The 14,553-nt window shown below is 44.3% G+C and overlaps 1 protein-coding gene across 2 annotated transcripts in view; it reads right to left on the bottom strand.

Annotated features, from left to right (window-relative positions):
- The window catches only part of TPH2 (tryptophan hydroxylase 2), a 90,259-nt gene that overhangs the window by 43,114 nt on the left and 32,592 nt on the right, over nt 1-14,553 (bottom strand). For both annotated transcript variants that reach the window (XM_029954588.1, XM_029954587.1), the window contains exons 6-7: nt 14,161-14,357; nt 9,905-10,040 (exon numbers count right to left, since the gene is read on the bottom strand). In XM_029954588.1, coding sequence (XP_029810448.1) covers nt 9,905-10,040; nt 14,161-14,357 — 333 coding nt within the window. The remainder of the gene's footprint in view (nt 1-9,904; nt 10,041-14,160; nt 14,358-14,553) is intronic.

The following is a 14,553-nucleotide window of genomic DNA, read 5'->3' on the forward strand; positions in this document are numbered from 1 at the left end:
GGTTTTAAATAATGTAGAGGACTTTTTTGTTTTCATGGAATACCTATTGTGAGAGTGCTTGGGGCACTTGAGACAAAAGGCTCTATAAAAAGTCTTAGGGGGTATTTTTGCTTTTAGGCACCTCACAAAACTAGACCCAATTTTATGCTTGAAAACCTTGGAGTCCAGGTTTAAGGAACATACCTGCCCTTGTAGTAACTAAGCTGGAATTTCAGAAGACCCATCAGCTTCCCCAGGAATTTAAGAGGTATCAAGAAAGAGTGGACAAATTTGGTATTTATATAAAGCTTTTCTTCTCTCCAAAGATCAAAGCATTATTTCATTATCCCTCACACAGAGAGGTTAAGTGGCTTGCGGACAGTCATGCTGAGAGCTGATAGTGGGACAGGGATTTCAGGGGCTGCAGCCCATAGGTCCTTCTGCCCGAGGAGACAAGCACAGCAGCCTTCCATCGGCATTTCCACACCCTAGTGAGGCACTATCCCCTTTTCCTAGTGAAAGAGCTGGTTTCTGGTCCAGATAAACAGGGCAGGCTCTGGCCCGGTGAAGATCAAAGGAGAGGGTGAGAGTCTAACAAAGACTGATAGCCGGACCAAAGACTGGACAGGCCTTGCATAGCTCTGGACCATCCAATAGGCCCGTACAGTATTTCAGATTCTGGCACCAAATTAAGATTGTTACTCTCAACTGTCTCCTGTAAATTTATAATTAGAAAACCAAGAAAGAAGCTCTTCAATGTCATACATAGTAATTTTGAGTTTTCCTGTAATGGTACTGTTTAACATAGAACAGTGGCTAATTTTGCAGAAGCTGACACTATTGTCCACTTGAGTTCAAATCCTCACTTCCCCACTTACCAGCTGTGTGACCTTGGGCAAGTTACCTAAACACCTGTGCCTCAGTTTCCTCATTTGGAAACTCAGAATAATAACAGTAACAACTCAGAAGATTGTTGTATTAAATGAGTTCATCCACAGACAGCACTTAACATAGTACCTAATACAAAATAGTCAATAAATACCTACTTGTTAATAATAGAAAATAGCATTCCCTCTGCTACTACTGATGTTGTTGCTGAAATTATCTGTTACCATAGAAAGACAGTGACAATACTTTCAGGTCTTGGGGCCTCTAATGTCTTAACTTGCCCTGGGTATACCCCAAACCAAACTTCTCCTGAGGGGAAAGATGGCTGCTTTGCTGAGGGGGTGAGCTCTGGGTTAAAGTACAAGAAAAGGAGGCCAGCTGGGGATTGGCTTTCTGAGAATGTGCCATTTCCTGAGAATCGCTGGTAGTAATGCTTCTCTGTAATCCTGAACAGCAACAATGATAATAGCACTGTGGAGGAAGCCAGTTGGCTACGCAGGAAGCTTGGCTCTGCGCTCCAGGCTCCCAGGGGAGAGAGCAGGCTTACGCTAAAGAGAGTTCATAGGGATGAAGGTTAAACTCTATAAAGTTCTGACTTATCGTCCCAGCTCGGCGGTAAGACCTTGCCCAGACTCGCCTTCTAAAAGGCCCGATATTAAAAACGCCCACAACAGTCAGGGCTTAAGTCAGACAAGTTCACTTGCCCGGAATCTCTCAGATGGCAGCAAGGAGGAAAAATTGAGAAGGGAAACATCCTATTTTCCTCTCATTACAGACCTAGTGAGAGGCATCTGTTAGATCAAGAGAGGGCCAGCGAACCTTTCTTATAAATGTGAAAACCCACGTCTTTTCCAACTGATGCTATTACTTAACAAATGAGGATTAATATCTGAGCCTCAAGGAAAGAAAATAAATGGCATCTTGTGCCAGTTTTAGAGAGGGTTCTGTTGTTCTAATAAGCAAAAGCTAAGCATAAAGCTCATTCACTTTACTTAGAAACAGATGAAAAATACTGTCAGAAATAATTCACTTTTATTTTTCTTATAAAATTGAAACACAGCAGTAATTATTAGAAAAATCACCTGACTGCAAAGCCTTTTTAAAACTTTAAAACAGTTATATTTAAAGGTAACATTAATTGCCCCTAAAATGTTCAACTGTGACAAGAGAAAATTTCCTCAACACAAATGTATTTAGTTGCGTTATAGCAACAGACATCACAATATTCATCAGTGGTGTCATGAGTTATTTCCTAACGGTGGAAGTTCGCCCTGTGATTTGAAAAGCGGCCTACCAGGAGAGAGCAGAAGAAGATACACCCACATCAGTGCAATCAATCATCCCAACGCAGCTCTGAATCAGGAACTCCCTCACTGAATACGCTTATACTTTGCTGTGCCAAGTATATTTTTGTTACTAGTGTGTTAAGCCCAACATCTGAAAATAACATAGAATGAATATTTTAAATGTTTTCACTAAAACATTTTTAAAAGGTATTTCTGATACAGAATTGCATTATTACGTTGGTAATAGTTCTCTGGAAAGACAGCTATTTATTGTACTTGCTTGACCTCAAAAAACTGATGTCGGAGAATGTACATTTATATTTAAAATTCCTGGTTGTTTCTCCCTGAACAATGGACAAGGGGTACAGGGCATGTGCTACTCTACCAAGAAGCTTCTAGCGACAAATCCAGAGATGCTGATCCTCCCTGATCCACTCTCCTCCCTGGGGGAGGGGCGAGGGGAGCACCCACTGGTGTCAGACATGGACAACACATCCACCTTCATGGTGGTCCCTTGGGGACCTGCGCCAGGCAGGGCTTGGCAGAGGTTGCCAATCTCCTAGAACTTCTTCTTAATGTAATATTTTAAATATTAGTCCAAATATAACTTAGAATATGTCACAGAATAATATTTTTTAATGTTTATTTATTTTTGAGAAAAAGAGAGAGAGTGACAGAGCATGAATGGAGGAGGGGCAAAGAGAGGGAGACACAGAATCTGAAGCAGATTCTAGGCTCTGAGCTGTCAGCATAGACTCTATGCAGGGCTTGAACCCATGAACTGTAAGATCATGACCCGAGCCATCCAGATGCCCCAGAATGACATTATTTTTAAAGCTAGGGCAGTGAGCTTTCCTGCCTTTTAAGTGGGACAATATTTAGGGTTAGTTACACAAAGGGGGAAATATATACTCTTTTAGCACCATGTAAAGTGCAGATTGTTTCTCTCTTTTCCTCTCTCTGTTTCTTTCCCTCCTTCCCTCTCTTGCTCTTTTCCTCTCCTTTTAATAAGGGGGAGGTGGGGCAACTTACACATTTCCTTTGGCTCTTCTTCAGCTTCACAGTGAATAACCACTTTTTTATTCTCAAACTATCATTACCCCAAACACAAAACAGATGAGCAGAATAGGTCGCCCTTTACTGGGCATGACTGGCGAGAGGGCTTTATGATCCAAGTGACTTATCCTCACAGCTTCAGCTGCTGCCTATAATTCCACCAGTAAAGGTTCAGGATTTTGCCTGAAGATGGTGAATGCGCAAAAATGCCTTCCTTATCTGTGGAAGGGTGTCCAGGCACGTCCCTGAAAATCAGAGTAAAACTACTGGGGAGAGTAAAGGACGCTCCCCAGTATAGGGCTGCGGCCTTTCAGACAGAGGCCTCACCACCACACTGTGCATGCCAGGAATTCAAATAAACCTACACCATTCACTTCCCTGTGCTCTCACTCCACGGATCTCAGACTGGGTCTGGGACTCTCTGTGTTTCTCGAACCTGGCACCTCCCTCCAGCAGTACTGTTCATGGCTTCAGCTCACACAGGACTTGGTTTTCACCTTATAGGCCAGGCTTGGGGATCCACTGCTCCCTCCATCTTATCTCCTGGCTTCCGACCTGCCTTTGCCAACTGGCTTTGAGTTCATTACAATCTTATAAAGAAGACTGACACATGCACAATTAATGACCACTCAGTGTTGTCAGTGCTAAAATCGAAGTAACACAAAGTGATACAGGATCGTCCAACTCTGATTAGAAGAAACTTCACAGAGAGAGTTGTAACTGAGCGTTCATCCTAGAGAATTAAAAGGATCTGACCAGAGTCATTGCAGGGAGAATGAACCACCTGTGGAAGGGGACAGGCATGAACCAGCAGGATCATCAGCGTGGTGAGAGTTAGGGTTTAATGAGATCAGACTTTTGTCTCTACACACAACAAAGAACAGAGGTTAAACAAGGGAATGCTACCCAGCGTTTATGTTTCAGAAAGGAAACAAAGTCTCCACGCTGCTTCTCAAAGAAAAGAGAGGGATAATTGGCAGACAGAGCAACAATGTCATCATGACCTGTCAAATTTCTTCTAGAACAGCGGTTCTCACTGAAGGCAATGTTGCCCCCCTCAGGGGACATTTGGCAGTATCCGCAGACATCTGTGGTTGTCACCTCTGGCTCGAGTGGAAGGTTGCTCTTGACATAGTGGATAGAGGCCAGGGATGCTACTAAACATCATGCAAGGCACAAGACAGCCCTCCACAGCAAGGAATTATCAGTAGTGCCGACGATGAGAAACCGTGTTCTAAAAGATGTGGTGGCCAGAGGCTGCACTATGACAGAGCCACAGTGGATTCCCAGAGAGGCGACCTGGAGATCGTGCGCCTTCACAAATCACTGCCTTGCCACTATTCACAAGCCAGATGATGCTCACACACCCATGCACCTTGGATCTCTGCATCTTTCCCTCCCATTGCACTGAGTGAGAAGGATGCTGCAATTGGAATAACCTTGAATTTGACCCAATTGATTTGATTAAAGGAAATCATTTACTAACTTCAATTCTCGATCAGTGACAAAGTTGCGTGTGATCTCAGCTGATCAAAGCATGTAGCCATGCAATGGTGACATGCAGGATCAGTGCCCGGGCCACTGCGAAGAAAGATCTCTCTCCACTTCTAGCAAAATCAGTGACTTTTCAATATGGGTAGAAACATACAGAAAAGCAAGTCAGTCTTCCCACCAAGGTAACCAGGAGTCACTGATTCTCCAGAACGTTCACTGCTGTCCTCCAGGCCAGAAAACTCTCCCCAGGGAACCCAATCTTCCCTCACTTTTTAAATTAAAGTCCCACTATCTGGTCAGGTTTAGAGAACACAGAGTCTTTAGAATGTAAAACGCCGAAACAGGCGAAAGACACATTTAAAACCCAATATTTGTTGAAAGCTAATATATCAAAATACATTCTACCCAGACCAAAAAGGAAAATAAAATTCTTTTCTCAGATAATGTCTTTTCTGCTGCTTTCACTCTCGTTTCTACCTGCGTCTTCAGGGCTCACCTTTGTCTCATTAGCGCTGCCTCCACTACAACAGTTCGGCTATTGAAAGTGGTTATTTGGAAACAGAGCACAGGCACCAAACACAGGAGCCAAGCTGAACTTCACAAATTGGAGAATCTGCCCTCTCATTGGTTTTCAATTGAGGAAATGGGATTTCATTACAAAGACAATGCCTGGAAAAGTGCTTGGGCAGGCAATGGCACTCCCCTCGTGGTGCCCCATCCATTCAAGGATGCAGCTGCGAAGGGACTTAGGACTTGCAACATATCCGAATTAAAGGGATCTTTACAGAGAATTGTGTCTGCACAGTTTATTTCTGGAAGGGTGCGGTGGAAACTGACATCAGTGGTCACCTCAGGGGAGCTGAAGGGGGTGTCAGGGAGCAGAGGAGGGAAATAAAGTCACTGTTCACAGTTGGTTTATCTTCTTCAAGTTTATTTATTTATTTTGAGAGAGAGAGACAGAGAGAGTAGCCATGAGCAGGGGAGGGGCAGAGTGAGAAGGAAAGAGAGAATCCCAAGCAGTCTCCACACTGTCAGCGCAGAGCCTGATGTGGGGCTTGAACTCAGGAACCATGAAATCATGACCTGAGCCGAAATCAAGAGTGGATGCCTAACCAACTGAACCTCTCAGATGGTGTTTCCCTGCCTTTTTATTATTTAAGTCCACAGTGTGCTTTGAATTCTGAATCATGTATGTGTATTACCCACTCATAAAATAATAATTTAAAAAACAATGAATAATAGAAAACCCACTCTCCCCCAAAAACGATTCTGTAAAAAACCCCAAGTTAGCAAATCCCATGTTTCCATCCTCTGACTTAAGCTTCCTCTTGTCTGTGTAGTCATGAGTATCATAAAAGGAAATACTCACATCTATCGTGGAAACTTTGTTCACTTCTGAACTCCCAACACTTATTTCCAACTAACCAGGGGCTTCTCCAGGAGGTCCCACCCACGAGCACCTCAAAGACTACAAGCCCCAAACCCAAATTCTCCTCTTCTCTCCCTCCTTCCTTCCCCCTTTCTTCCAAGCCTAATCCTGCTTCAATATTCTCAGCCATTATTAGGAAAAAAACTACCCATTTAACTCCCCAGTCTAAAAACCTTAGCATTACCTCACCCTCATAGTCACCAAATACTGTGAATTCCATCACGATGGTACTTTTCAAATAGGCGACCTCTTGTCCTATCCCACTGACCTTTTCTAGTTCAAGAGCTTATAAATTATATTCCTTCATGGGAAGGTGAGTTCCTGCTGGTTTTCCAGCTAGTTCATTCTTTACACCTCCCCATATTCCAATCCTCATCATCTTTTTCAAACACAATCATCTGATCATGCTCAAGAACCTTGGATAATCCCTGCTGCCTACAGAACTCTCTGAGTTTGACAAATGATCATTTACTCTGCGGACTGAAAAAAACAAACAAATATTCCATCCCTAACACCTACCCTATGCTCTGGTCAGTCTGATGTAACAAGCCTTGTTCAATTATGCCTCTTGTGAGCTTTCACAACTTCGCACTTGCGGTTTCCTGGACTTGAAAGCCTTCCCCTCCTCCCCACCCTGCCTTGTACAAAAACATAAATTCTTATTCACTCTTCTAGACCTCCACTCAGTTTATCCCTCCTCTGAAAAGCCTTTCAGGACTGCTCCCTCCTCTGTATTCCTCTAACACTTTATACAGACCCTCATTATAGTCCTAACCACACTTCCATAATTATTTATGTTTCTATCTCCCCTGCCAGAATGTGAGCTGCTTTAAGAAACAGCTGCTATATTTTATTCATCTTTGAATCCACCGCACCTCCCTGCTAGCATTGCACATAAATGTTTGCTGAATGAATCGGCTGAAAGTACTTAGGTAAAAGTGTAACACATTATCCCAAAATTTTATAGACCTCTGTGGCTAAAATCTCATTTCTTTGCCCTCTCTCTCTCTGCATACCTCTTGGCACGCTATCCCAGGTCTCAGGGGGGGCCAGTTATTCAAAAGGAACTAACAAAGTGCCTGCTATTTGTAAACAGGGCCATTTGTAAACCCTCTGGGCTAGATTTAGAGATTGCCTTCCTAACTCTGACAATGCTCCTTTGAGTACTCACTCCACTATAAGAAGCATTTCTTTTCCAAATGTCTTGAGTCCTATAAGTAACCTTTGTTTACCCTGAAAACACTTTCAGGGAAGCCGAAAGGAGCTTAAAAGGCAATGCAATGACCCTGCGGGACTACCTGGTCAGTGAGCCTCATTCCCACCAAAGAGGAGGAGGGGAGCTTCAGAGACAGCTCAAATCCCTGCCTGCTTCCACCACCACCACCAGTTAGTCTACTGCTTCAACCTCCAAGCACTCTCTGCTCCCCAGTGAAGATTAAGGAAGCCCATTAATCACAATATTATTCTAGGAAAACAGCATCATAAGCAAAGTGATAACCCCAGTATCCTAAAGAACAATGGGGAACAAACTAGAGTAAGATTAGGGGTACATGCTCATTCAGATGGAGCCCGAGGGGGCAGAGACCCAGTGACAACTCCCAGCCTTGGGGTCTTTGACTTTTGCTCTTTTCTCCCTACCTGGAATGTTCTACCAGGAGCTATTTGGAAAGAAGAAAAGGAGGAGGTGCCTCGGTGGCTCAGTCAGTTAAGTGTCTGACTCTTGATCTTGGCTCAGGTCATGATCTCATGGTTCATGGGTTTGAGCCCCACGTCAGTGCACAGAGCCTTCCTGGGATTCTGTCTCCCTCTCCTTACCCCTCCCTAACTTGCAAACGCTCATGCTTTCTCTTGTTCTCAAATAAATAAATAAACTCGGGGGGGGGGGTGCCCAAGTGGCTCAGTTGGTTGAGCTGCAGACTCTTGATTTCAGCTCGGGCCATGATCTCACACTTTGTAAGTTCAAGCCCCACATAAGACTCTGTGCTCATAGCAAGCCTGCTTCAGAGCCTGTCTTCCTCTCTCTGCCCCTCCTGCATTCTCTCTCACTCTCAAAAATAAATTTTAAGAGAAAAAAAATTTTAATAAATAAACTTTAAAAAAAAAAAAAGAGAGATTTGCATTCAGGTCTCTGTTCAAATGTCACTTCCCAAGAGGCTTTCCCAATGACTCAACCCAAAAGAGCAATGTCATTACTGTTTATCTTCTCACCCTGTTTTATTTATCTTTACAGCACTTTTAGCACATCACAGTGCTTACACCCGCTATCATATTACCGAGGTGTTTGTATGCTGACCAGTGTCCCCTACGTCCACTCATTTACCCAAGAGAACAGGGACACTGTCTTGTTCCTAGACAATCTAACCACAGAGTAATCTCCCAATAAAGCTTATTTACTGTTTTAAAAAGCACACAAAGAAATATTCAAGTAGTTTACAATTTCAGTGAAGATGTAAGACCCAAATTAAATTGTTAAAATCTAGCAAGGTTAAATAGATGTAATAAGTGCATGATAAGGAAAGTAAAGAACATTTGCTGAGGAAGAAGTGATTGTGCATGGGGATAGCAAGAGAATGTGTCCCAGAGATGAGATTTGTGTCTGCCTTGAAGGCACTAGAAAGTTCAGTAAGTTTAAGAAAACGAAACAGCATTGGGGGCACCTGGATGGCTCAGTAGGTTAAGCATCTGACTTTGGCTCAGGTCATGATCTCACAGTTCATGGGTCTGAGCCCTACATTGGGCTCTGTGCTGACAGCTCAGAGCCTAAAGCCTGCTTCAGTTCTGTGTTTCCCTTTCTCTCTGCCCCTTACCAACTCATACTCTCCTCTCTTCCTCTCTCTCTCTCAAAAATAAATAAACATTAAAAATTTAAAAAAGAAAGAAAACGGGTCAGTGTCTCACACTGGGAGACTACAATCCATGTGTGATAAGGCCAAATTATTAACACATGAGAGTTCACAGCTTACCCAACCATCGGCCACCCATTGTCTGAGAGAGAGAGAGAGAGAGAGAGAGAGGATAAAAGCCCCACAGGTGGATTCGCTCAAGGGAAGCTGACAGAGTCAAAGAAGAATCATAAACCCCATATAAATCTAGAGTGGTAGGTAAGACTGGAGGGGTGTTCAAGAAACTAAGCAGAAAAGGCATAGCACAAAGTTCTGAGTGTTGGGGGTGATGTGAAACACTGAAGGAGAAGGAATCAGTCAGGAGAATTGCCGTTGTGTATGTGCATGAACTTTCTTAACACGGAGGAGCCTCTTCGTGGGAAGAGACCCGTGTGTCCCAACTGCGTCAATACTAACTTATCCCTTTGTGGCTGTATCTCCCCCTCACTAAAAATGGAGATAATCATCTACATCATGGGATTGCTGTGAAGATTAATGAGTTGATGAGAGTAGCACCTCACATGTAGGGATTATCCTTATGATCAGAATTTTAAGCCCTGCTTCTTAAATGCAACATTGTCCTATTGGTCTATAGGGATCATGGCTTTATAAAAATTACACATGTTTTAAGGACCAATATCATCACCGATGAGCAAAAGGCTCAGTGCTGGAATAAAGGTAGAGAGACAAACCGAAGTGAGAATATGGAGAGCCCACATACCCAGCTGAGGAGCCTGGTTCTTTGAGGGAGCACTTGGCTCATTGGCCAGACCAATGCAATTACTTGAGAGATCAAAGAGGGCCTAAGTCACTTCCAAGGACAGTGAGTATTGACCACTTGACAGTGCGGTGGTCTTCATGCAGCCCAGGCATCCAATGCGGGTACTCACGGTTCTGGGGTGTAGAGGGGGTCGGAGCCATGCCGGACGTACTGAGTGCAGTGGAACACTCTGTAGGCCAGTCCTGCCAGAAAGTCGCGTGGACTCAGGTATCCAGCCACCGGCCTCACCGTGAAGCCTGATCTTTCTACAATGGCAACAGAAAGAGCCAACTAAACATTAACTCGACCAGACTTGAGGGCCCAAGCAGGGCGTCCTATTATTTATAAGGAGGTTCTAGAAACAAAGTAATCAAGGTCTTAAAACCCTGGACAATTGAATGACATATACCATTAATAGCCATCACGTTTGTGGTTTCTGCTCACTAAAATACATACCCAAATGATGGTTTCCAGGGGAACAAGACATTCTTTAAAACGGGGGGGGGGGGAGTGAAAAAATTTTTCAAGATTTAAATTCAGAAGATAAATTAGGATAAGAAAGCTCAAATTCATAGGACAAGTGACGCTTACTTACCACATATTACCTGGTATATTTCTAAAAGACACAGCCGTGGAGATCCTTTCTGCCTGCATGTGTTCAGTTGACACATGGCTAATTCACCCCCTTGTGGAATCAGTTCACACTACAGCTTTCTATTGTCAATACCACCTAACTCCTTCACTCCACACTGTTGTTTTCTGTGATATTATGAAAACAATCATATCAATTTCTGTAATTTGAAGAGGTACACTAAAGCTCTACATGTCTACTGGTTTATGGTAAGGGGAAACAAAATAAGTGGAATACAATACAATCAATGAAACTGCCCTATACTGCTAACTCAATCGGGCCTGGGTCATCAGTGTTCTCAGCTTAAGGGTTACCTAATGCTTGTTTCCCATGAAGGCCTAGGAAATTTACAAGAGAACGACTCTTATCTCTGACACCAGCTTTGTAAAGCCTCCCATTCCGAAAACCTCATCTCATTAGGCGAGCTCTGAGAATGGCTAGAATGTTTTAAAAGGCAAGAACCAATTAAGCTTATAAAACAAGTTCATCCTGGGATTTCTGGTATCTACCTGAAAATATTCCTGTTCTCGGGCCTCCTCAGACCCATAATTCTAACAATAATATGTTCATTCCAAAAGCTTTTACTTTGGGTTGTTCCCTGGTGAATATCAAAAAGTTAAAGAGTATTTTCTTCTTTTTCCATTCTATGCAGTTAAACTCGTATATCCCCCACCTAGGACCTGAGTGAGGGTACAGAGAGGATCAGTCCTTTTTTTGAATAGTTATATATCTTATTTTTATATATTTTTAAAAAATATGTAGCTAACAGATTATCAAGAACTTTGGATTTGTGGATATCATTGCTTACAAAGTTTCCTTTTTAAATAAATTAGGTATTTAAAAGTGAGTCAGTTAACAAATACCACATACATTTACATTACACTTGCTATGTGCCAGTGAATGGTGCAGACTGAGATCCCAGTGTCGGGTTGGTAAGGGTTGTGAAAAGTAACAGCAAGGGCAATAGTAACTAAGACTCTCCTATGCTTAATGTATATCAGGAAATAACTTTCCAGGTATAGAAGTTATTTCCCTTCCCGGCCACCTTGTGAGGTAGACTAAAATTATGATCTCCATTTGCAGAGGCACAGAGACGTTAGAATAACTCATGTGAGGTTACCCAGCCAAGAACTCAGCCCAGGCATTCTGCATCCAGATTCTGTGCTATTCCATGCCGCCTCTCATCAAAATATTAAGTTGGGAGACAGATATGGCAAAAAATTATGGGCCAGTATTCTAATTACTAGAGTTTGAGAAACAACACAGTAAAAAGCAATTCCATATATGAGCAATCAAGCCCATGACAAATCTATAATACACACATAACTCTCTGGGAAACAAAGAGGACATGCCTGAGGCAAGGCCATTAGGGAGAATATAATCCAGTTAACAACAGCATAAGACATTATGTAATTAGGCACTAATTAAGTGATACTGATTAGTGGTTCTCAGTTGCTCTCTCTCTCTCTTAGTAACAAATATCATGGATGATGTTCGCCCATGGGGCTCTCCCATTGCACTCTGTGTGGTTCTCAGGGTTCCTGCCCTCGGATATGCCTGTCTCTCTCCCGATACACACGTGATCTAGAATGAAATCCGAGAGGGGAAGGTCCTGGTGACTCAGGATTCACAGAGGAGACACGATTTGGTCTGGGTCTTGGAGAAGAGGTAGAGTTTGATAGGTGGAGGAGGGATGCGTTTTCTAGCAAGAGACAGAACGTGAGCAAGGGTATGGAGGGCCCGCAGGTGGAACAGAGGGGTGTGCAGCACAGCCGTCATAGGAGACAGCCTTCGCAAGCTGGGTCGGGGGCCTTGAGTTGAGGCTGAGCATTTCAGAACTTGAGCATATAAACCAGAAATCAGCACACCATGGCCTATAGTCCAAATCCAGCTTGTATTTCTACACCCCATGAGCTAAGAACAATTTTTACATGTGTTAATGGTCACATTTAAATAGTTATCTAAGGACCTACATAATGCCCTCGATTTTGCCTCTTGGCCAACAGAAACGAAAATATTTACTATCTGGGCCTTCACAAAAAAAACAAACAAAAACAAACAAACAAAAATCCAGCCTCAGTAAAATCAAAGGGGAGCCACTGATAGCTTCAGAGCAGAGATGCCAGGTCGGAAGTGATGCTTTAGGAAGCTTCATGAGGAAGCAGTGGACTAGAGAGTAGAGGGGAGAAGATGCAGACATCAAGTCTGTAAAATAGGGACCTCAATTTGGGTGGTGGCAGTGGGATGGAAAGAAAAGAACAGACTCATGATGGTCCCAAAGCTAGAGGTGCCGGTACCCAGAGACTGCAGTCAACTGAATAATAGCCCTCCAAAGACACCCATGCCCTAATGTCCTGAGCCTGTGAGTGTGTGGCAAAATGGACCATGCAGGTGTGGTTAAGAATTTTCAGATGAGGAGATGATCCTGGATGACTCAGGTGGGTCTAACAAGAGGGACAGAGGAAAGTCAGAGTCCAAGAAGGAGATATGACAAAGGAATCAAGAGGTTGGAGTGGTGTAAGGAAAAGGCCAGGAGCCAAGGAATGCAGGTGGACTCGAGAAGCTGAAAAGGCAAGGAAATAGAGGCTTCCAGAAAGAATTCAGCCCTGCCAAGACCTTGACTTTAGACTTCTCACCTCCCGTCCTGTGAGGTAACACAGTCACTACGTCTGTGGTGACGTGTTACAGCAGCAATAGGAGTAACAAAGACCGACGGCATAGCAGGGAGGAGTCCTTAGAGGTGAGCCTAGTGGGTCTACAGTATCCCCGATGGAAAGGGGAGGCAGGCGAGGAAGTGAGTTCCAGGAGAGGAGGAAGGCAACAAGGTTTCTGCTTTTACAACTGCTGTGACAGGAGCGGGGAGAGAGAACAGAGGAGGGAGTGCAGCCACATGAAACCAGGCCCTCCTCTGCCACCCCTACAAACTCTCCCAGGTGCTGTCCCAGGAGGGCCAGTGAAGAGACAGACCGCACAGAGGACCTGAACTCAAGGTGACCCTGTGCCCCCTCTTGTTCCTTCCTCTATCTGCCATGACTACGGTCTCTGGCACATCATTTATATATACAAATATTGCTTGATTAATTAACTGGTTTCCCCCAAAGGAAAGTCACTAGCGTTCAAGATTATCCACAATATGTTTTCATGCAGTACATAATTTTAACAAAGCAAATAAAATGTCACCTTTGAGGCCGTTCCATCCCTATGGGGCCCCACAGAGTAGTTCCTGGATCAGAAAAGCTCAAAGCTGAACTCGCAAACATCCCTTGGGGTTTACCACATACCCAGCCAACCCCGAGGGAGCCCACCGAGCCCCTGAGAGGCATGAGCAGCCAGTCCCCTCCCCTCCCACCGTCCCTGCGCAGCTTCCCGCAGGTGGCCCCAGGTAACCGCTGCTTCCACGCTCTCCTTTTGAAATCAAAGGGAGTTTGTCCTTTTTTGTAAAAAGGGCACTGCTGGGGGCGCCTGGGTGGCTCAGTCGGTTAAGCGTCTGACTTCGGCTCAGGTCATGATCTCACCGTTCATGGGTTCAAGACCCGCATCGGGCTCTGCTGACAGCTCACAGCCTGGAGCCTGCTCGCGATTTTGTGTCTCCTCCTCTCTCCGCCCCTCCCCTGCCCACTCCCTGTCTCTCTCGCTCAAAAATAAATAAATATTTTTAAAAAAAATTTTTAAGGGCCATTGCTGCATTGTGTGTCCCCGGAGAGCAAGCGGGATGCTGGCTCGGAAGAGGCGAGACCGCCTGAGAGAAGTCTTACCTTTCAGAAACACGGAGACGTCCTCAAGCTGAGGCACGTTGTCCTCCCGGTAGCCGCAGTACTTCGTCAGCAGAGGGAAGTTCTTCAAATACTCCCGGCAAGCGTGAGTGGGATAGAGTTTGGAGAGCTCTCGGAACACAACGCCCCAGGTTCTCGTTTCTTCCTCCGTGTACTCCACCCTGGGAATGGGCTGCCCGCTAGGCAGGAGAGAAGACCGGCGGATGAATCTAGCTCTGGCACGGAGTTCATGTGTTCTCGCTCACCTCACCTACCGTTCCTTTTTTTTATTCTAATATGTATTTTTTTAACACTTATTTCTGAGAGACAGAGACAGAGCACGAGGGGCGGAGGGGCAGAGTCTCAGACAGACAGACAGACACACACACAGAAGCC

The sequence above is a fragment of the Suricata suricatta genome, chromosome 10 (assembly GCF_006229205.1).
Source record: "Suricata suricatta isolate VVHF042 chromosome 10, meerkat_22Aug2017_6uvM2_HiC, whole genome shotgun sequence".
In the NCBI taxonomy this organism is placed as follows: Eukaryota; Metazoa; Chordata; class Mammalia; order Carnivora; family Herpestidae; genus Suricata; species Suricata suricatta.